General features: G+C 48.1%; 1 protein-coding gene across 3 annotated transcripts; it reads left to right on the plus strand.

The window, feature by feature from the left end:
• The first annotated feature begins 350 nt into the window (after positions 1-350).
• Usf (upstream transcription factor usf) lies at positions 351-22,503 on the plus strand. 3 transcript variants are annotated; one of them, XM_077706152.1, is made up of 7 exons: positions 351-535; positions 1,682-1,740; positions 6,201-6,488; positions 7,973-8,116; positions 9,256-9,350; positions 17,813-18,062; positions 21,283-22,503. In XM_077706152.1, the coding sequence occupies exons 1-6, from the start codon at positions 504-506 to the stop codon at positions 18,053-18,055; spliced, it is 861 nt and encodes a 286-aa protein (XP_077562278.1). In that variant the 5' UTR covers positions 351-503; the 3' UTR covers positions 18,056-18,062; positions 21,283-22,503. The 3 variants fall into 3 exon arrangements, with proteins under 3 accessions (XP_077562278.1, XP_077562280.1, XP_077562281.1); XM_077706154.1 differs by lacking the exon at positions 351-535 and adding an exon at positions 1,006-1,250; XM_077706155.1 differs by lacking the exon at positions 351-535 and adding an exon at positions 1,279-1,547.

Genomic DNA, 22,503 nt, shown 5'->3' on the forward strand with positions numbered 1-22,503 from the left:
TGTAAAACAGCAGGCCAACTTCCGGGAAACAGCAAGCGGGAATAACAAAAAAATAAAAAAAAAATCTGGTTGCGTTCAAATGTTTAGCTTGCATAAATATATAATAACTGTCCTTACTTTTTTGTTTTCTTTTTTGACGTCAAATATAGCATTCATCATAAATTATTTTTGTTGTTTTCACTTTGCAAATGTGTGTTCAGTAACTTGAGTGCGCAAGAATATAGTTCTCCATTAAATGTTGTGTATTTAACAATAAACAACATATACCGCCTGTATCGATGAAGTGATAAAATCAAAACAGGACTTACGACTGCCGATACAAGATTCAAGCCATTTGCACCCGAGGAAATTAGTGCGCAAGAACACTTACGTTGCATTTTGCGAGGAAGACGCCGAGAGGTCGCCATATTGTCACATGTCTAGGTTTTGGGCTCACATGACCTGTTGTTTGGCCCCGTGATCAGTCGCTTCCTGGCAAATTCAAAACATTCATTCCTAACCACATGGATATGCTGGATCAAGCACTGGACAGCAAGTAAGCGAATATCTACCCAACGCCACGTTCTTGGGAAGCGAATAGTCGACCGCGTTTAAGGCAACAACAGCGCAGTAGCAATCTGGAAAGCGCGTCACGATAGCGGAAGATCGCCGGGTCGTGGAATCGGCCAAATCGCATTCTCCGTATTTCGGTTCGCAGATGGAAACATCACAATAAATTTTGGTCCGATTGACGTGATTGCCTCGTTCAGTCGAAATGCTATCGCTCAGATAGAGGAATTGGCCCGAATCGAGGGTTAATTAAGAGCAGCCGCTACATGTCTGTTTCGCTCGTGGATTTCAAGCTTTATTTTTCCATGCCGCACGTTGTGCGTATAAGCTTGTTTAACTGTGATCTTGTTATCACTAGTCCGTTTGTGTGAAGCTACGAGTCCACCCTGATCGATGTCCGGTGCCTTTGACGCGCTGTTATGCAACGCCCCAAACGTTGCAGTCCGGAAGGCAGCACGTCTGCTTGCGCACTCGGCCTACCGCGTTGTCGTTTGTACGGCCCAAAAATCGTGGGATCTCATTTTTCTGCTCTCACGGCTGTATCGCTTCGAACGACCTTGCTTTTAATGTTAATTTCGATCACGGACGATATTTGAAGGCCTCGACGCGGTGCCGCTTTACGGATTGGTTTACGTCATCTGCATATCAGCGGCTCAGTGGGGAATCTTGGTCATTGCTGCCTCCACCGGTAGATAAGCCGGGTGAGTTTCGAAGTGCCCCGGACTCGAGAAGTCGTGCTTGCCATTGAACCGCGATCGAAGTTCTTTGCGTCCTTACGATCCGCGTGGGTGGCGGCCACCTGCGCTTGGGCCTATGCTCTCCCAAGTGGCGAAGGGGTACTCTTCGGGAGCGCGCAGCTGTGAACGACCGGCGATATGCCTCGCCCAAAGAAATGCCTTTCGGGAGTGGAGTTCCGCGTTTCTTTCGGTTGGTCCGGCTGTTTTAAAGGGTCACAAGTTGCGCTACCCTGCGCCGTGACCTCTGCGCTCACGACCTTGGTACAATTTACTTCGTGCTTTCGCGTTTTACTCTGTTTTCCGTGTTCGCCGATTTCACTTGCTTAGTTGGCAAAATGTTGTCAAAAAGCCGGAGGTTTTCTTACGTGGTCGTGTTTCTGTTCTTTTCGTCGTAGTTCCCAAGACAAGAATAACGATTCAGCATCGGATGATACGTCACAGATGCATTCTGATGGTAAGCAAACATTGTTTTGTATTGTTGGTGCTGTAATCTATATTTGGAGTGGTATTAGCTGCGGCCGTTGATGGCACGATTTGCTTATGTCGTCATGGGGCCGGGGCGGGGGTATTGTTGAGGAAAATTGGCGGCAGAAGTAATGCACGTCTGCCATTTGGCTTCACACTCCTTCCCCGTTTGCGTTCGCGTCGTTTCCCCCTTTCCTGTATGCAAAATTTGTTAACTGTGATTATAAGTACGAGTGTATGTGTTTAGTAGCCCACTATATGTTACATTCACTGTGGTTTCTGTCAGTTGCATCCTGTTTGTTTGTTTTTTCTGCATTGAAACATTTTCGTAGAGCTTCCAGCGTGTACACTTATGTAGAGCAAATATCAGTGGAAAATACTTCTATCCCGAGCATGTTCATTGAGCACTGTATGATGACCCTGTCATATGCTGCTTGCAACTCAGACCTATGTGAGTAATACCCGTGCTACACGAGCGTTTGGAAGGCCTTCGAGTGGAAAGTCATTTGACTCAAATGACATCTTTGAGCTACTACACGACGTTTTTCAAAGGCATTTGGTTAAAATGGCATTCGAGTCAAAGGAGCACGACAACTGACCTTTGAGAGTCTCAAAGGCCTTTGAAACACGAGCGGTCGTACCCTCGGGCTCAGTTTCTGCAAACCGCAGTAACAAAAACAATTATTTGCGAGTAAAACTTGGCGTTTGAAGTGCAAGATCTTCATAATTTTTCACTTGTTTTCGTTCTCTGTCACTCGCTTTACGATTACGAGGTAACTTGGTACTCTGAACACTGGCGGTGCGAAAAAATACAAAAAGAAACTGAATGCCTTGTGCATGTTTTGTGTGCGCTTGTAGATCGATATCAATTTGATCTCTAATAATTGCTTTTTGTCCATTTTAACTCAAATTAAATTTTCATCAAGAACGAAACATGGCAGCAGTGGCGACACTAAAACATGGCGGGGGGGGACGCGGAAACTGTCAACTGCCTTCGAGAATGGTCGTGTAGATCGACAGAACTCCTTACAGTTCAAACGACATTTGAAATTTCGAAGGTTATTCGACTGAAATGTCCTTCCTAATGCTCGTGTAGCACAGGTGTGAGAAGCACCACACCTGGTCAAGTTAATTGGAACAAGTCAGGCAATTTCTCTGCAGCATTCCAGTGCTTATGCACATTGTTATATGATGTGCAACATGTTCATCAATGACACTACTGAAATATTAGTGTCGTTATCAGTTTATTTTACAATTATGTTAGCATAGAAGTAAGCGAGGGACAAAAATTACTCAAAGTGTATGGTAAGGTTTTCTCGGTGCCGTCTTGACACAAGCAGGGTTGGAAAGGTACCATAGATGTTGTGACTGCTTATTCTGTCAGTCTTGCGCATATTGGCCTAAAATAACAATCCTGTATTCTAGACTTCAGTTTGCTATTAACTTGCGTCAGAAATCCGCCCGCAAATCTCTTTCTTGTGGTGAGGGCAGACTATCCAATTTGGGGAGAAAGGGAGCCTTCCAGGATCTTTCCACTCCATGCGATCGAAAAGGGGCCACGGGGGTCACTGTTCGATCTGACAAATAATATTTAAAACAAGCAAAGCAGGCTGTGTCAGATTTTTCAGTTAGTTGGCTTACATATCTGGTCGCAGTGAACTGTTGATCAGTGTCTCTAGCAAATAAATGTTTTTGTTGAATTCTTTTTTGTTCATCATTTATATTGACCTTTATTGCCTGCATTTACCTTTCACGCAATGTCATAAATCAACTAGCGCAGATGAAATTATCTTTTAAAAATTGTTCTGAAATGAATGTTTACTTCCGTGCAAGCAAAACGCATCAGATTTCATGCTTGAACGCTGACGTGCCCGTTCAGGCGCTAAAATGCCCTAGTGACCATGTAGCTCTAAGGTGTGCAACATCTTTTTCTATGTGCTAACATGCTTTTGCTATATGTTGTGCTATGAGGATTAAATTACAGTGCACTTTTGCAAACTTAATTGGAGCAAATCCTCAGCATCTTTAGCTTACTGTTGGCATACTCTTTCACACGCATGCTTATGTGTAGTAGTTTTAAGGAGGGTATTTTGCATTGCTGTCTGAAAAAACTTCATCATTGGGATGTACTTTCCTGTTTGGTGTGTCTTAATTCCACAAGAGAAAAAGTTTATAGGTATTAATGTACAGCTAATTGATTGTGTAACATATGCAGTCATTATGTTTGATCCTGCTATTTTTTTTCTCAAATTAAATTAGGGACGAACTTTTGCTAGACAGCATTTATTTAGTATTTTTATTTTCGGTGTGTGGTATATTTGCCGGAACTGAACTGAAAAAACAAATAATAGTTACCGGTTCACGACAAAACAGTTCGGTAATCCGCAGTTAGTAATGCATGGTCAATGCCTTTCGGGGCTTTTGTCTTTCGTGCACCATCAACTTCGCGACTTCTCACGCACTTTTCCCTTCAGACCATTCACACACTATCCATCCATGCTCTCTTCGCTATCATAACACGAAGAAAGGTATACGTAAGGTTGTTCGTTTTCGAGTTTTACATTTTTTCCACGTCGAGGGGGGGGGGGGGTAAAATCGGGTGCTATTTTTCGACCTGATAATCGGGGAGAAATCGAGTGTTCTTTTAAAACCATTCTGAAATTCAGGATTTTTCTGGTTAAATCTAGAGATGTACTAAGTTATGCAATCAGTTTATTTGATAGGGTATCACGAGCTTTTCAACGCTAATGCATTAAATTCGTGTTAATTTCCAGCTGCTAATTGGGGGGGGGGGGGGGACATAAAGATTTTCTAGAAAATGCTCTCTGAAATTTGGCATTTGTTTGCAAATGATACATTTTATACACGGAAAGCTGATCATCAATTTTGCCCTCACCCTTGTTTACATACATTCTGCTTGCGCGACATGACGGTCTTCATTCGTGACCTGTCCGATCCTTGAACGTATGTCAATTCGGAGAAAGTGCTCTCGGCGACACAACAATGGCAGTGCAGCATTTGCCAGCCTGCGGTAGAGCCATGCCAATACTCGATGAGTTCGGAAGCTGTGTTTGTGGGGCTTGCTTCCAGCAAGTACTGGTTGAGAACGGCGGGCCATCAGCGGACGATTGTGTGGCTCGCTAATCTGAAAAGGTCCATTCGGGGAGAAATCCGGTTTAACCCGATTCTCCTAAAACATGTTCGAGGTGTAAGTATCGGGTAAACTCGGGTTTTACCCAAAAACGAACAACACTAGGTATACGCCCTGTCGCAAAGGTACGCTACTGCTGGTAGCGCGAGCAGAGTCCAAAGCTGAGCATACGAAGTGTCAGTCTTGGCAGCCTGCAGGTGACATGAAATATTGACTTTGCCCTTTCCTTACTGCGACTGTGCAATGGCAAAGGAAAAGACCCCAAATGTGCATAATTGTTGTATTTCATACTTTTCTTTAAAAAGGTCACACCCCTGGGGAGGGCAGATACTTGAGAATTGCGACCCTCAAAAGCTGCTCGGAGGTTGAGCCGTTGGCTGCTGACCACAAGAATGTGGGTTCGATCATTGCACTTGGCTGCCGTTTTTCTGATGTAAATGAAAAGATTCCGATGTAAATATCAAGATTCCATCAATCCATAGAATCAATAAAATCTCTTGAACTCGTTGAAGTCAGCAAACTGCAGTGCCCTCTTCCCAAACTCGCATGATGACAGCCTCGTGGTAACCTGAAGGCTGTGGCTGTGCATTTGATGCAGCAGCTTCTCGGGTGGCATGCGTGTAAGCTCCTTGTGTAGCTGGGAAGGGAGTGGCCTGTCTCTTTTGAGGGGTGGCATTGTGGTCCTGCTCGTAATTCAGCTCGTTACGAGAGTGATGGTGGGGCACGATGATGATGGTGGGGGTGGAAGGGTGCCATGGTGTGCAAATGAACAAACATGGTGCCAGAACACAATGGGGCCCTAGTCAAGCTGCCCTCTCCTTCCCCCCCCCTCCCCCCCCTCTTTCCAGTGCCGTTTTTATACCTCAGCTTAACAGCTGTTCACTTTTTGTCATTGTTCACCATTGTCACTTTTTCTGTCGAAGGAATTGGTGGGAATGTTGAGTACTGTGACAGCTGGTGGGTGTATCAGTGCATCATCACGGTCCCCAATGAGGAGCAGGGCAGTGTCCCCACTCATCAAGGGGCATAGTGGCATGTCACTGTGCTGGCCTACTGACCACCCACTCCATCAGGAGTGGGGTCACAGTCTCGGAATCATCACTACCTGTCGTGAGGAACCAGTCACAATGGGAAGTGTTGGGATTTATGGGCAAATTATGTTCATAGCCAGGCGGGCGTCATATTCTATGACAGAAGGCATCAGGAGGCACTGAGCAAACGGTGCTTGCTTATTCTTTCGTCCTGAGCTTTTTGGGGGTTCTGCTGCGTGCTGACTGTGTACGGCCTGTGCTGTGCAGTGGCGGAAGGTGTGGAGGTGGACAGCCAGGGGGCGGCGGCGGCCCTAGTGCCTGCGCAGGCGCTGCTTGACCCGAACATCCAGTACCAGTTCCGGACGGAGAATGGCCAGGGCGGCGGGGTCACCTATCGGGTGGTGCAGGTGGCTGCGGCCCCCGAGGCGGCTGAGGCCGGCGGCCAGGTGGTCACCACGGCCGCCCTGGTGGGCCAGCAGGTGGCCCAGGCCATCATCTCGAGCCCCTTCGCGGCCACCACGGCCAACGGCGGATCCAGCCCCACCGCTGAAGGGGGTCAGTTCTGCATGTTGTGGGGCCAGTTCTCACTACACACCAACTTCCCATAGCTTCTTTGGGGGACAGCGGCCTGGCACAGGAGCCAGCTTGTGAGCTGAGGCAGCATCACATCCAAAGGAGAGGGGGAATCACTTTTCTGAGCTCTTTCTCAACTAGCACCCCTAAGGCTGCAGTGCATGCCGTGCCACCCCCCTCTCCCTCCTGGCTGTACCCTAAGCACCTGCTGAACCCCCCCCCCTACTTTCTGTAGGTTGGTACATACCTGTTCCTGGAGTGGGGGTGCCATGTTCTGGTGGAAGAGGGGGTTTGGGTGCGTTAAACCAAAGGTCAAATTATTATGTGCAAAGATCTTCCTTGTTTGGTTTCCCAGCTGTTTTTCTGTTGTACACACATGCATATGGTTGAAGAGCAGGAGCGTTATTTTTGCATGCTTCATGAAGTCTGGATTATGATTCTTGAAAGGGAAAAGGAAGATTCATTTTGTTTCGACGCATGCCAAGTATGTCAGTTTCAGTTGCTGGTCTTGAAGTGGTCGAATGTGTACAGCACTGTAAGCTGACCCCTCTATTATGTATATTATTAATGTGCCCCTTTGAAGTTTTTATGCAGATGGCACGTTCAATGATTTGGCATTTCATGGTAATCTTGGTAAATGACTTGGCTGTCCAATGAAACCTACTGGCCTTTTAGCCTAAAACAGGTCTGCATGTTTGTCATTCTTGAGTCATTTATGAGTCAAAAATGACTCACAAGAATCATAATCCAGACTTCATGAAGCATGCAAAAATAACGCTCCTGCTCTTCAACCATATGCATGTGTGTACAACAGAAAAACAGCTGGGAAACCAAACAAGGAAGATCTTTGCACATAATAATTTGACCTTTGGTTTAACGCACCCAAACCCCCTCTTCCACCAGAACATGGCACCCCCACTCCAGGAACAGGTATGTACCAACCTACAGAGGGTACAAAAAGTAGGGGGGGGGGGGGGGGGGGTTCAGCAGGTGCTTAGGGTACAGCCAGGAGGGAGAGGGGGGTGGCACGGCATGCACTGCAGCCTTAGGGGTGCTAGTTGAGAAAGAGCTCAGAAAACTTATGAGTCATTTTTTTTGCAAGCTTTTTTTGTAGCGGGCAGTGCTGAGCTACGCTTCTGCTTTGTTTTGTCGAGAGCAGCGTTGTGTTCATTCATTTTGATGTTTTTGTGTGCAGGTAGGAAATTACCTTCATTTGTGTGTATTGGGTTGCAAGCCCGTGAGCTAGAAAAGCTCGTGAAAAACACTATCTCGTCGTGCAGTTTAAAATCGTATTTTTCGCACTCAACTGCCCCGCTGAATTTGGCTGGCTACTTAAAATAACGTGGAAACGTGGTAACCGCTGATGCCCCGGTCAGGAGGACATTGTTACGTCAAGAACTGACTCGAAATTGTACCGATCTCCCGAGCAACGATCGTGTTGTTTGACTCTATCCTTCCTGCTGCAGGCCAATTCTACGTGATGATGTCGCCCCAAGACGTGCTCCAGACGGCTCCCCGGTCGCTAGCACCGAGAGCGCACTCCTTCAGCTCAAAGAACGAAGGGAACAGGACAGCCAGGGATGAAAGGAGAAGAGCCACACACAACGAAGGTATTTTCGGGGTCCTTTCTGGTGCAGCTTGAGAAAAGTGACGCGTTCCACCAAGCTTATGTTTTTGTGTTTTAATTCAACCAAGACTAGACGAGGAAAAAAATTCGTGTTGCCGTGAATTTTGTCGAAATTCGTTCAATAACTGTTTGCTTTGTCTTAGTTTCATGTGGGCATCATTTAAAATTTGAAACGCATCTTTGAATTCTTGATTGTGACATCCATGAGGGTCTGTCTTTATTTAATGCAGACTCACAGCACATTTCAGGTGCAGGAAACAGGAACGGGAAATTTATATTTTTTTGTTCTGGGGAGTATTTGTTGATCGGTAGTATTGTTACCTAAGTGGGTTGTGCTGTGAACTGCCATGCTTTGCTGCTTGCTTGTGGCCTTACCGACAGCAGCATGTGAGGAAAGTCCATTCCGAAAAAATTATAGGACACCTAGGAACTTCGGTGTAGTGAATGAATGTAAAGGCATTACAGGAGCACTGACATGAAATTTCAAAGGTTGGATAACTATGTAGAAGGCGTACTTTGTATAAGGAGATGTCTCCCGGCAAGCTTCAACAGTAACCCAGTATAACATATTTTAAATCCATTTTAATTTTTTCTCGCAATAAACGAGGCTACAAATAATTATTTACGCTGCTATTGACAGTCTAATATGCCATTCTGTGATTAGTGGGCTTGTAGGCACCGATAGCAGTGGAAAAATTTCGTGTCACTGCACCTTTAATGTTCATAGCCATACAGCTATGGTGGGGGTGGCTCTTTTTGTCGCATTTCCGCGCTCCCACTTATTTTCGGTGGCAAATTGGTGTGGGGGACCTCATGTAACAGCTGTTTTTGAGGCCGGCGGTTCACAGTAAATTGCTCTACACACTGCACCAATGAAATTTAAAGAACTAATTTTCAACCAACCGGGCCAACTAATGCTCCCTTATTACCAATTCTTCTGCAAAGAAAGCCATTGTAGCTGCGCAGCAAATGCTGTGAGAGCTACCAAAGGTGCAATATTCGAGCTGAGTAAAGCGTGCAAGTTGTTCATGCAAGAGCATTTGTAAATGCAAATGGAGCTGTGTCTGGACCCAGCCCAGCATGCGCTTACTTTCTCTCTCTCTCACGCCGTGTCTTGTGCAGTGGAGAGGAGGCGAAGGGACAAGATCAATAACTGGATAGTGAAGCTCTCTAAAATCATTCCCGACTGCTCAAGTGACCTTAACAAGTCTGGGCAGGTAAGTCCTCCCTTCTTCGTCTTTATTACATTAAAAAAAAAAAAGGAGAGGTTGACACCATTTATGGGCGCCGGCGACTCCTTCTCACATAAGGTGAATGTTTATTATGAAGTCATCAGGGGTGATCCAGCTGCGCCATTTGCGCCATTTTGCTACAATTGTACTCTCCTGCGCCCTGCTGCGCCCAGTGGTGTTTTACTTGCGCCAAATGCTCCGAACCGCTTGAACCCGGTCTTTCGGCCGAGAGTTGTCCCCTCAAACCAGCTGAAGCGAGAGACGATCATTCTACCGCTAACCAGCACGATGGTTCCTAGGTTGGCAACTTGGAGGAAGCGGTACGCTCGATTATTCGGTTGCCCCAGCCGAGCTCTGCTCATGGTGCAGCCACAGTGCAGCAATAGTGCAGCCACGGTGCCGCTTCGGAGCAGAGATAGTAATTCGGCAAGTCGGCATGCATACACTCCGGTGGCGTGGACCACAACGGAGTGGTTTCCCGCACTGCTGCAAACAAGCATAATGGCATTACTTCATGTGTATCGCATGTAGAAAACTAGCGATTGACGTTCGGCCACTCGTGACAAGATGCACAAACGAGTCTATTCTTTTCTGCGCTCACGGCGAATCGTTTTATTACTGTGCGGCCTTATATTTAGGGCTACTGCAGTGGAGTAGCGCTAGCCAAAACTGCATCAGCGTAAGTTTAAACAACTTGCCGTTTGGGATTTTCGCAGCGGTTCTCTCTTTGTTTTTGTTTTTTGTTCTTTTTTTTTTTCATTCCGCGTGACGGTATTGAAAATAAAGCCCCTTCATATTCCTCTTATCCACCGCCTGAGTGGCCGGGAATGTGGTGCTGATGTCGGCAATGAAATGCAGCTCAGGTGGAATTTGGAAGAAAAGGGGATCTCATGCCGTGCGTTGCTGAAAAGGGCTGAAAACATTATTTCATCAGGGCAGGCTTTATTACCAGAAGGCAACTCTGCCTTTAGCCACACCCTCTCCGAGCTGAATGAACTTAATAAGAAGGCAAGCAAGAAGCAATAGTATGGTGTGATGTGTGTGAAGTGCAATATTTTCTGTCTAAATATTGTCGAGCCGGACCCTCCGAGCTGGATGAACTGAACGAAACGGCAAGAAGCAACAAATCAGTGCAATATGTTTGAGATAGTGAAATAATTTTATTGTAAATAAAATGGGCCCCCTTTTGGTATCAGTAAGTTTTTGTAATGATTACTTGGTGTTTGTTTTTTAAGTTAAAGAAACGCTTGTCATCTGCTTCACTTGCAGCGGTGTCTAAAGGCTGTGGGGGCACAAAATTTTGGTGCTTTAATTACCAGCTTCAGAGTACAACTGTGGGGAAGTAATTAGCGTTGCCTGAATGGTTGCCAGCCTTCTTTATCTCCAGATAAATGAAGCTGCAACATAAGTTTTGTGCTGCTCCCAAGCTGCTCCAAAATCAAGCTCTGATACAATAGTGCTCCAAAATAACATTTTTTCAGCTCCAAAAATTGCTCCAATAGTTCAAATGGCTGGATCACCCCTGAGTCATTGTAAAGTCCATCGAGTTAGGAAGAATCTTAGAAAGAACAGACTACACCAGAGTACACACATAACACTGAATACAACATTGTCTCTTGAAGCAAATAAAGTAGTGGAAACTAGTAATGTTTCTAGACACTAAGGAGGGCATAAAGCGAAAGAGGGAGCTCCATTTCAAAACTAATAAGATCCCACAATGTGAGTAGACTCAGGGAACAACTTATGGGCAAACAATGAGCGCCATTGTTGGCTTGGTGTTGACCATGGGTCAAGGACTTTGGCAAGGTTGGACGGCTTATTGTCTAAAGACATGAGGACACTTTTAAAATGCCGCCACGCAGCGTCAGGACGGGGACATTCTAAAGGGGGATGGAACCGCCTCTTTGTCATCCAGTTGGGGTATGTAGCAAAGTAATAAGCCATCATTGCCCAGTGGATATACATCAAACCCATCAGCATTACCGGTGCAAGCTATGCCACTCGTTAACCTTTTCAGCACCCGCTGGCACAGGCCATCTGCTCTCTGGGCCTCAATAAGCTCTTCCTTACCCACTATCTCTCCCCAAGACAGATTCCTTTCTGCCTCTGTTCTTTGGGGGCAAGCCGTCGTAAGATGCCGCCTCACTTTTCCTTTGCGGCCGGCCTCGACCCTTCTGTCGAAGCCTTGCATCCTTGTCTCAGTGCGGCACGTGCCGCCAAAAATGCCACTTAATTCGGCGTGCGCGCTTCCGCCACCCCCTTCCATTAAGGGGAGCAAACTTTCCGCCAACGTTTGGCGCTGATCATCGGATTTTGAAAAGGATGCAAGACCGCTTTAGATCAGTGCTCATCTTTCCTGACGCCTCTCCCTGGCCTTCTGCGGCACAGTGGAGATTAGTTGCCCCCACATGGTTGTAAACCGTGCATTGGCGCATTCGTGAAAGGAAAGAAAGGGCGTTGTGGCTCGTACTGATAGCCATTCCTCCCCATGCCGAGCACAACACCCTCCTTCGAGAGTAAATCTCTTCTTCGTATGACTGGGGCAGACAAACCAGGCGAGCAAACAAAACGTTGTCTGTGCTTTCTTCCAATCAAAAGCGAACGTGAGTCTCACAGCTCCCTCTGCTTTTGCGAAACCCACTGCTAAGCTTAATACTGCAGTGCTTTTAAAACTGGGTAAAACTACTTTTTACAATTATTACATTGGTCAGTTTATGCCTATAATTTTTTTTTTCGGTATTTTTAGCTTGAGGGCAGCGGTATTCGTCGATAAAGTTGACCCTACGCCCCGGGTCGCCCACTGCTCCCTCCCTCATTGCCGGAAGAGTGAGAAACCGAGAGGCAGCGACTGGAAGTAGCATCATATTCGGGAGACTGCCAGCGACGTGCGCCGCTGCTTCGCTGTGTCCCAGTTTTCTGGTCGAATTCCGTAGCAAGCAGACGTGTAATATTGCACTTTGTTAATCTTTATTGTCTAGAGTTGCTTCTGCGTCGATTTTTAACTGTAATGCTACTGTGCGATTACCTAAAGCGACTCCTAGATACCAGAGATTTCCTACCCGAGTGCCCGTGGCTACTACATTGCCTTCACGAGTAGTTGTGGCCGGCCGTATCGTCAGGTTCTCTGTGCTTCATACACGAAGCGACGGGTTCGAACAAATACGGAGGTACCCCAAGTTCCTGATCCATTATTATAAGGGGATGAGAAAATTTGTGGCACCGTAGCACTCAGGGCTTCCCGAACTTCTTCTCTGGGCTTCCCGAACTTCTTGCTTGTTTTCCTGATTAACGTTGTTGGCTGTGATGACAGCTTAGCTAAGTAGGTAGATTTAAGAAGAAATCAAGCAAGCTGGAAAGCATGAAGCATTTTCTGCGCACGGAAGCGCTTCGCACGCTTTCCCGTCGTGCATGCCCGTACAGCCCACGAAACGGCTAGAACCATGCATGCCGCGGCAGCAACCGCTCTTCGCTGCCTTCCAGAATCAAGGCCGTTAAGAAAAGCAAGGTAAACGTGCAAGAGAGTGGATGATGGTGTGGTGAAAAATCGTGCTAGGGATTGTCACCCAAGGTGATTTTGAAAGAGGTGATCGAATTTGTATCACAATGCGGAGCGCCGACTCGTCGCGGAGGCTCGTTGACAGCAGCAAATGAATTTGCCCGAGCACGAGATGTGGCGAGAGGCCGATGAATGGCGTTACCTGCACGCAAGAATGAACACAACACCGATCGCTAGATTGACTATCAACGTTAAAATAAGGTTCCACATGTGCGGCGGCGGCATCGCTAGCTGCTGCCTGCGCGCTTTGTAGGCCGCTGCACAGATCTTGTTGCCGCCTGTCTGAATGTAAAAACAAAGTTCCACATTCAAGGAAGGGGATGATGGTGTATTGAAAAATTGTGCTAGGAATTGTGACAAGCGCTGGTCGTGAAAGCAGCGAACCAGTATCTGCACAACTTCCCTGCACGTGAGAAACAGAAGTCAGCCATGAGTCGTTAGGAAAGAACCCCTTTCTAAAGCTCGCCGCAAGCGATCTTCTTGCATTTATACTTCCCTCAGGCGCTCTTATTCTAAGGAAAGATTGTGTGAGCCTCGCATTCACCACAGGACCTTCTGGGCCATATCTGAACGGGAATAGACTGAGATCTTCAGGCCAAGTGGTTACTGCAGCACCGGCACTTCCGAATATGACGTCATCTGCCGCCAGCCAATCACCAAGGGCAGCCAGGGCTCTGACCGCGCCCCCGGCAGGGGTTGTCTATTTTGACGAAAAAAGATGGTTTGGGTGTATTTACACATAAAATAAACATGTTTTTCTAATTCAGTGCCAAGAAAACAATGATGTAATGCCCCCAACAAAATTTTTTTGAGAAGCTCTTCACCAGCCCTTTAAGCTTGTCTCGAAGGACCTAACCCAGATTCACCTTCTCTGGCAAGCCTCAAAAATTTCATCTTCTATTAGAGACCGTCAAGCCTGTGTCGACCAGCAGAAAAAGTTCGTGACCGACTAATTGCACGAGCTGGGCCAAAGAGGTAAAGTCCCCTTGTGCCCTGCATGCAGAAGGGACCAGTTGCCCATCAGTGCAAATGTTGGGGCAGTCTGGGAGCTCCCCCACGCCCCCTCTGACTGCCCCCTGCTTGCTTCCCGCCGGCAATGACAAGCTACCGCCTTTCATCGCCGCCGGCAATCCATATTTCCCTGTGTACTCTCGGGGCATTAACGGGAAAATTGGCGAGGCTTGCGACAAAACCAGCACAAATGGGCCGTTTCACCCTGCCTCCCTCTTCCGTCGCCTGCGTTGTTTCCACCCGAAGAGTTTGGGTGGCCGCTATCCACTCCCCCTTGTCCTCAAAAGCCAGCGTTTTTCTGAGTAACCGATCGGCGGTCGTCCAGCCGTGAACGGCGTCTTTGCTCATAAGAGTACGGGTCTAGCGCCCTGAGAGTGGAGGAGTTGTCCGCTGTGTTTTCTTTCCTCACGGCCATTGTTTTGGCCTGCGGGGTGCTAGTCACTGGCGTTCCTGACCAGGCGCAACCTTTTTGAGCGATTCCCCAGGCCTCGGCGGCAGCCTGTAGTGAACCTCGGCGAGTAAATCCGCCTGAACTATCTGCGCTTTTTGTGCGAGGGTTGAGGTTGAAAAAACTCCGGCCCCGCAAGTACGGTCTGAAATGCAAGTGGCATTGCCTGCACATGCACGCTGCCTTGTCCACGTCAGGTGCCTCTGGGTCAGCCCGTTAGTGTAGCTCCTGCATCGCCCACACGTACTCCAGGAGTCTCTCCTGGGGGTGCTGTGTGCAAAGAGCGAGCTCGTCCCTCATACAGGTGTCAGGAACCCCGCGCGGAAGTGGTCCTTAAAATCTGCCATCGCTTCAAAAGCCGGTTGGCAGCACCTCCAACGTGGACCGCTTCTTACTAGTGCCACAAGCAGGACTTGCCTGAGCACGCCATCATCTAATGTGCCTACCACAGTTTGGTATGAATCCAGTTGCTGCAGATATTCGTGAACTCCATAAGCGGAATGGGAGGGAACCTCGATATTCAAACGCGACTTCAAGACTGGCACTATTGGGCCTGCGGCGGGATCCGCCGGTACCGAACCAAGCATTCAGCTAATCTCCGGGAACATCACGGCCATCTGCCTCATCATTGTGTCAGGATCAGCGGGCTGCAACTGCTTTGCAACCTCCTGTGCAACGGTGTCCATTGCTGCATCTCCCCCCAAGCCCTGCGGCCCCCTCCTTCTGTCCCGTCGCACTCCTTGTGGTTTGAGCCATTCCAAGCTAACTACAGAACAATAGACTGGCTCGACCACGCCAAGGGTACACGGTACACGCATAGATACCAAGCACTCCATGCTAAATGTATGCACAACGCAGCAAACAAACCCCACACAGAAATCTACAACGGAAGCAAAACAACATCTAGACAATGAATGACAAGAAAAAGCTGCAGTACAGACACAGCAAAATACACAAGCGACTAAGGTCCCTTAAAGCACTAAATACACTTGGAATGTAAACACTTCAGCCGTTAAACAAACAGAAAAGGATCGCAAAAACACTGACGTCAAATACAAAGCCTGCCTTTGTATGGCTGAATTCCCCGGGTATCCTACTGCCAAAATGGCCGTTCCTTCCCGAAACAAAGGAATGGTGTTTCAGTTTGCAGTGGGCCCCTCCTCAGCAGCGGCAGAGAGCAAATGCTCACAGGTGGGCTTGAAATTAGCCCCACGTTTGGGCGCCACTTCTGGACGCACTCTCTATTGCATGCCAAGGAATGAGGCACACTGCGGCTGTGTGAAAGAACTCTTTACGCACATCGTCCAACTTCGTTGTCGCCTGTGCAAGCACGCACACACACCAAAACCCTTTCGAGTCCAAAGTCCAAGTGTACCCCACGCGTGCCCCCGTACTGCATCAGCGCCCCCAGTGTCATCCCTCAGGCGGCGACTTCCCTTTGTCCTGTGGCTGGTGGCTGCCCGGCAGGCGAAGAGGGCGAGGGGAGAGAGCTCGCAGCGAGGGGCACCGAGGCGTTCCCCACAAGGGGCTGTACTGTTGTCGCCTGCTGCTCCGCGTGTTGCTGTGCTTGGATAGTCAAATGAAAAAGAAACATCCCCCTCGCGAGGGGCACGATCAAATGCAGAGCATTTCTCTGGGGGGGCGCGCCTGCAAGTCGTATGGATTACGTATTGGTTGTTGTTGTTGTAATTGTTGTCTTCCAGCGTAGACATTGTCGATGAAGTCGATGGTGAAACGTGCCGTGAACCCCCTGCCGCGGCTATGACGCAACGTGGTGCGGCTATGACGCAACACAATCCACTTTAATCCAATCCAAGCCAATCCAATCGAATCCAATCCAATGCCCCTCACGAGAGAGTGTTATAGCGCCGAAATCGCCACCATGCGAACGCGTGATGCTGACGTCGCGATCACACCACAGATTGTTAGCGACCGCAGCGCGCTGCGAACGACATATGTGGTTTAAGCGCGAACCGACCGCGGCGAGAGAGGGTGTTGCGCACGTCCCACCTGTTGTGCGCCCGAACCGAACGCGGCGAGAGAGGGGCGTTGCGAGCGGAGAGAAGGCGAGGAGGACGCGGGGGAGAGGGCGAACCTCTGGCCGACGGTTGAATGAGTCATGGATATAAGGCACGTTCGTAACCTTCCGTTCTGTGTCGGCTTTGTGGCTCAGTTGGTAGAGTACCGTGCACCTTGCGTTCCGCCCGCAGAGTCGTAGGATCGAAACCTGGCGCCGGCAAGTATTTATATAGTGTAGGGGGAGCGATGCGGACGCGGACTACGGACGCCAACGCGGGTGACATCGTGAGTTACTAAAATGCTCTGCATTTAATACAACGTTGACCTGATGTGCGCCGTGAGCATACTTGCTGACGCCTGCAAGGTGGTGTCGGCAGACACAATGGGTTTCTGGCACGCCGGATTTACATCGGCAATGAGCCCAACTGCAACGGAAGAGCTGGAACTGCCACTCAGCGCAACGGACTCAAATGCAGACATCATTAATGGCTGCGGTGTACTGATCCCGGAAACAGTCACGTTTGGAGACTTCGCGGGCCTCGACAGTGCGGTGTCGTCGTGTGCCAAATTGGCCGATGATGACATAATAGAGCAGGTTTTGCAACCACTAAACAGCAACTCTGACTCGGATGACGATGCGCCGTGTGCTCTGGAGCCGTCACATGCGGACCTGACTCTAGTCTTCGTGGTTCTTTCACCGGCATACAGCGATCATGCCACACTGGCAGAGATCCAGGTGGACTTGGTTACACGCAAACGGAAGTGCGTGCAAAAACGCATTGACAACTTCTCTCATTCCCAGGAGCCCTAAGGCATAAATAAAGTTATTTTTTTCCGTGCGTCCGTTTCTTCGGACATTCGATAGTTCGGACTTATTTACCTTCCCCGCAAAGTTCGAGTTATTGGTCGTCGACTGTAATTGTATTGACGTTTTCTTTGAGCACCTTGATGTGTGAAGCCCACGAATGTTGCAGGTCTAGTGTATCGCCCAGTAAGCGATGGCCTTTTAGACTTTTGAATTGGTTGACCACCGATGAAGGGGCTGAAAGTTTTTAGGTGCTTTCTCGTGAAAGGCAACGCAGCCGTTTTCACACATGATACTGCCATCCCGCACTCTTTTAGAAAGTTCTGTATGCTCGTTAAACCTTCTTGTAAGATGGATTGGGGGAAAAGAGCTTTAGGACCCGACGCCCATTTGCAGACATCGTCGGCATAAATAGAATACTGCAAACCTGGTGGCAATCGGCAGTGTAAGTTCACCGTGACACAGTTAAATAGGAAAGGACTGAGAACACTACCCTGTGTAGCCCGATCTGTCCTCCCTTTGTGCCTGCACAACGAAATCTGTAGTGGGGGTGGGTGCTATTGTGAACACCCTTGTCTCCTTCCTCTTCCTCCTCCCCCTGTGAGCAGCAGTCATCGGTGCACCTTCACAGCAAGGGCGGCATCCTGGCCAAGGCGTGCGACTACATCCAGGAGCTGCGGGCGAGCGCGGCCCGGCTGCCCGAGCTGCTCAAGGAGAACGAGCGGCTGGCCCTGGAGCTGGAGCTGCAGCGGCAGCAGAGCGACCAGCTGCGCGCCACCAACCAGCTGCTCAAGGCGCACCTGCAGCAGAACGGCATCACCGTCCAGGAGGTGGTCGAGCACACCTCCTAACCCCCAGGTGGGTGGGTGGGGGGCTGCAGTGGAGTCGCCTCCATTCCAACAACAAAGAGCCAACGGCCAAACGTCGCTGTTGAATGCACGGCGAGTTGAGAAAAGTTGGCGGTACAGTAGCACCAAGGCATGCCAAACCATGACAACTCGAATGGGCAGAGTAACACGTTCACTGCTGCAAATTATTTTGGAGTACAGTATCATAAAGTCGCTGAATGTCTAACCTGCGTAGACAGCGTGTGATAGATGTTTCAGAGAATGATCCGCAAGCAAGTAGCCGCTTACCACCAAATTGACCCCGACCAATTACAGTCGAGCCCACTTATAACGATACTGTTTATAACAATATATCGTATATAAAGATGGAACAGCTACGGCACCTTCCACTTTTTGTATGCGTTCTATGCTAAAATAAACCGCTTATTACAATGCTCCAGTGCTGCGATATCGGATATAACGATTGAATCCAGTTACAGCGTGCACCAAAAATGCGACCTGCCCACCGGCTCTCTGTGCCGAGAGCACGCGCCGTGCCCCTTTCACACGAACTGTTGGTGTCTAGGGCTTACCATCCTGCTACATCTACCGTATCTACTCGTATCTAATGTGCACCCGTTTTTCGCAGCCCAAGAAGAAAAAACCGCTATGTCCTCAGTTGTAATGTGCACTAGACTTTCATTATTTAATAAAAAAATTCAACTTTTTCTGACTCCGATCAAGCAATGTTTATTCCAAAGGTGGCATGAAGTGAAATGTGCCAGTTATTGCCGGCAAGACAGTCACCACGACGACAGTCCAGGGCAGCGCTGCTGCTGCGTGCACTCCGCCAGGGGGTCTTCTATTTGGGGATGCCGCTCCCTCTTTGGTCCACTGAACCCTTTCCGTGTCACCTTGGTTGCGGAAATTTTCTCTTTCTGTTTGCACCAGTCCCACACACAAGTGTCCGGAACACTGAATGCGCATGACGCAGCCTGATTTTCATCGCTTTCTGCGCACAAGATTACTTTCTTCTTAAACGCAGCATCGTGGTGAACCCTTGTGTCTTCGCAGTGGGGAATTCCATGGCGGAAAGAACAGAGGAACGAAAAAAAAAAAAAAAAAAAAGACTACACAGACAACAAAGGCAAACATGTGCCGACTACGAAGCGCTGGCTATGCGTTCAGTAGTCAAGCAGCCATCTTGAAATGTCAGTGGCAATACGGCGCCGCAGTTTTAAGTCGTACTCGATTCTAATGTGCATGCGATTTTGGGACCTATTTTTTCAGAACAAAGGTGCGTGTTAGATTCGAGTAAATATGTACTCTTTATGAAGTGTCTGCCCCCTTCCGATCCTTGAATGGCTTGTTGAACGCCACGTCGAGAGGCTGAAGAACAGGAGTCAGACCGCCTGGGATGATCGCGTTGGCCACCGCTCTCTTCATGAGTTCCGTGATGTGCCCACGAACTGAGACAAGTACAAACATGCTTTTCGGCTTTAGGAGACCGCCTGGGCACTGGAGATGGATGAGGCAGAACCATTCTAGCCGAGTCAAAATATGTTCATTACGATTATGACATGCAGTCATGCAAGTGGAAGAAAGAAAAAAGGGGATGCCTGCAGGTTTTTATTTATCGTTGCAGCCATTGGGAAATAGTAAGAAATAGGTGCACGCACAAAATTACTCATCGTTGCTGCTCACGTATTTGTTGCTCTTGGGAAAACCCGTGTTGTCGTCCGTGCCGCTAAGGTTGTCGGATATACAGCTCTTCAGGAACGCCCATGATGCTGATCCATCATGCGTCTTAGCGGGCTGATGTTGCTGACGCGTCCCGACTGCATCAGTTGATGCTTGTTATTTTCATGCCACTGCTCGTGTTCCCTTCGCTTTGAAGTCTTTGACCAGATTGGTGATTGTTTATACGGACGTGCAAAGACTGGAGCTGCGTTGTCATGACTTTAGAAATAATAACGAGGTTGTCAAAGTGAAAATTTCGAAATCGGGAATATTGAAATTTTATTTCTACCCGTATGAATATGAGTAGTTATAAAAGTGACCGACAGTGCGGTATTTTAAAGGTTTCGCCTGTAGGCCCTAGTGAGCATTTCTTTGACGCCACTGAAGTAAAAGTATTCAAATTGTCCTTCTACCTGTAGAAATAGTTCTAAAAGCACCTTGCAGTGGTGTATTCTAAAGGTTTGGACCTATTGGCCCTAGCGAGCACTTTCTTGATTACACTAAAGGGAACGAAAATTTTGAAATCGTGAATATTTAAATTACCTTTTTACCCATATGAATAGTTATAAGTTATAACAAAGTCTGAAAGTGATGTTTTCGAAAGGTTTGGCCCTATTAGCCCTAACAAACACTTCCTTTTTTGCTGAATTTTGACCCTAGTGGCTTTAGTGAACACATTCTTCACACTGCTGAAATGAAAACATTGATATAGGTAGTAGTTCCCTCCTGATCCAACCACCAAATAGTACATCTTTTTTTAATTTTGTTTTTTACCTGGTAAACTATAAAATTATTAGTTTTCTAATTTTGGCTCTCTCTCTCTCTCTCTCTCTCATTTTTTTTTTAGAGGCCACTTTTTTCAGAGCCAAGCAGAGTGATATGTTATCAAGAACAATTTTAAGTGCAGAGACTTTAGGCGCTCGCTCGCCTTGTCGTTGTAGCTCACTCACTGGACCCAAGTAAAGCAACAGGGCATTCTGTCGTAGCCACTGTTGTAGCAGCATAACCCAGAGGCTTCGAAAGCCAAGCGGGTTATATAGCCATCAGCGTTCAAAACTCATGAACCGCTGGCGCTTGTCATATATCTCCTCGTTGTTTAACACAAAGGAAACTAGGTACATTTGAGGCAAAATATACGTAATTAACCGGCAGCGCCCGCGTTGATTTAGTTAAGACCGCTCATTTGGTTGGCTTTTATGATATAAGCGAAAAAAGTGACAGTGCAATGAAGACACGTGCGGGAGGAAAAACAATCACAAAAAGAACAAAACTCCCGCTGGCGCAGTTTCAGGCAGGGGGCGCGCAAGCACTGTGAAGGCGGGAAATTTGACTTTCGTTGGGTGGTAGCAGTGAGCAGATGACAGCGCTACAGCCCATTATGGCAAATCACTGCTCTGCACTGCAATCTCAGCAGTGGTGGCCACACCACGGACTGCCAAAGAACGATTGCCCTACCTTGCCTGGCCTTGTTCCCCCTTTGATTGTGTTTTTCTTCTTTTTTTCTTTTTCAGCGAGTCGAAGGAGAAAATGTGAAGCACCCAAGTGATACACTGTGACCCAGCTGGAGTGGAAAGCAGCTTGATGCACCAGAGGACTCGACTGTCAGCATTGGAGTGGGAAACGACTTGCTACGCTAGAGAACTCGACTGTCAACGTTCTAGAACTTAGAGACCAGGTGGTTTCAGTGGTGTGGTGAAGTTTCTTCTTTTCGGAGCGAAGAGTTTGGCACTGCGTACCCTCGGAGGCCCACCAAAAGGACACAGCCGGCTTCAGGCTGTTCCGTGTGCCTCGCACGCCATCTCCCCCAGAAGACTGCACAACCAACCAGAAGGACTTCAAAAAGCGACCTCTTGCTTGTCCATTGCTGGGTGCCGCAGCTTCGGGAAGGGCCCTTTTGTCACGTTGCCTGGGAAATCATCTCTGTTGCCGGGGGAGCCCGCGAGAATCTTTGTTTTTTGTTCGGTGTAACCCTGCTCCCTGTTTGATGTTTGCGGCTGCGTGTACATGGAGGGTCGCCTTGATTGTGTGCAGTGCAGTGATAGATGTGTGTTCTGGCTGAATGTCAGAGTCGGTTTGCCTCTGTTGGCACTACCTGATGTCTGGATTGAGAAAAATGGCCTTTCTAATACAATTTTTTTTATTGTGCTAAGGAAGCTTGCAGTGTATCCTATTACATCACGGTCCGAGGTGTTTTGTTTGCAATTTCGGATCTGAGGATGCTGTACAGGCTGCTGTGAGGAGCTGTGTAGGCCCGGCCTTTCTATGTTCGAAAAGGGACGCAAGTGCGGGGAGATAGCTGAAAGCGTAGTACCTGTAATGTTTGGTGGCTGTCAACACCGAAAGAATGATGCTGGCATCTAGTCATTGCTCTAATATGTGTCTGCATGAGCTCTGTTGATACCCAGGGGAAGTGGGGCTGTAACTAGCCCAAGGGTCGCTTTCAAAGTCTGTTTACTCTCCACTCTGCCATTCTACTCTTGGCTCTAGCTCCCTCCCCCCTTTTCCCGCCAAGTTATTTTATGGAAGATTGGTACATGGGCACAATTCTTGACGCATGGCTCGTGCTACCTCGTAGTCTGGATGAACGTAACTAGGGAGCAGTACTTCAAGAAGGTTGTCAAAGAAACTTTTGGAGGCTTGAGACCCACCGGCTTGGCCAATGAGAGCATCAGGTTGTCCATCGTGAGCAAGTTTGTTCAGAGCACTCTTCAAAGCAAGTTTGTTCAGTGCAC

Source organism: Haemaphysalis longicornis, unplaced genomic scaffold (assembly GCF_048455015.1).
Source record: "Haemaphysalis longicornis isolate Haplotype H1 unplaced genomic scaffold, Haemaphysalis longicornis Haplotype H1 scaffold_4, whole genome shotgun sequence".
Lineage (NCBI taxonomy): Eukaryota > Metazoa > Arthropoda > Arachnida > Ixodida > Ixodidae > Haemaphysalis > Haemaphysalis longicornis.

Coding starts and splice junctions, on each gene's coding strand:
- Usf (XM_077706152.1), top strand. CDS start 504: ATGGATATGCTGGATCAAGCACTGGACAGCAA. Junction 536..1,681: donor GATCAAGCACTGGACAGCAA/GTAAGCGAATAT, acceptor TTTTCGTCGTAG/TTCCCAAGACAAGAATAACG. Junction 6,489..7,972: donor CAGCCCCACCGCTGAAGGGG/GTCAGTTCTGCA, acceptor TTCCTGCTGCAG/GCCAATTCTACGTGATGATG.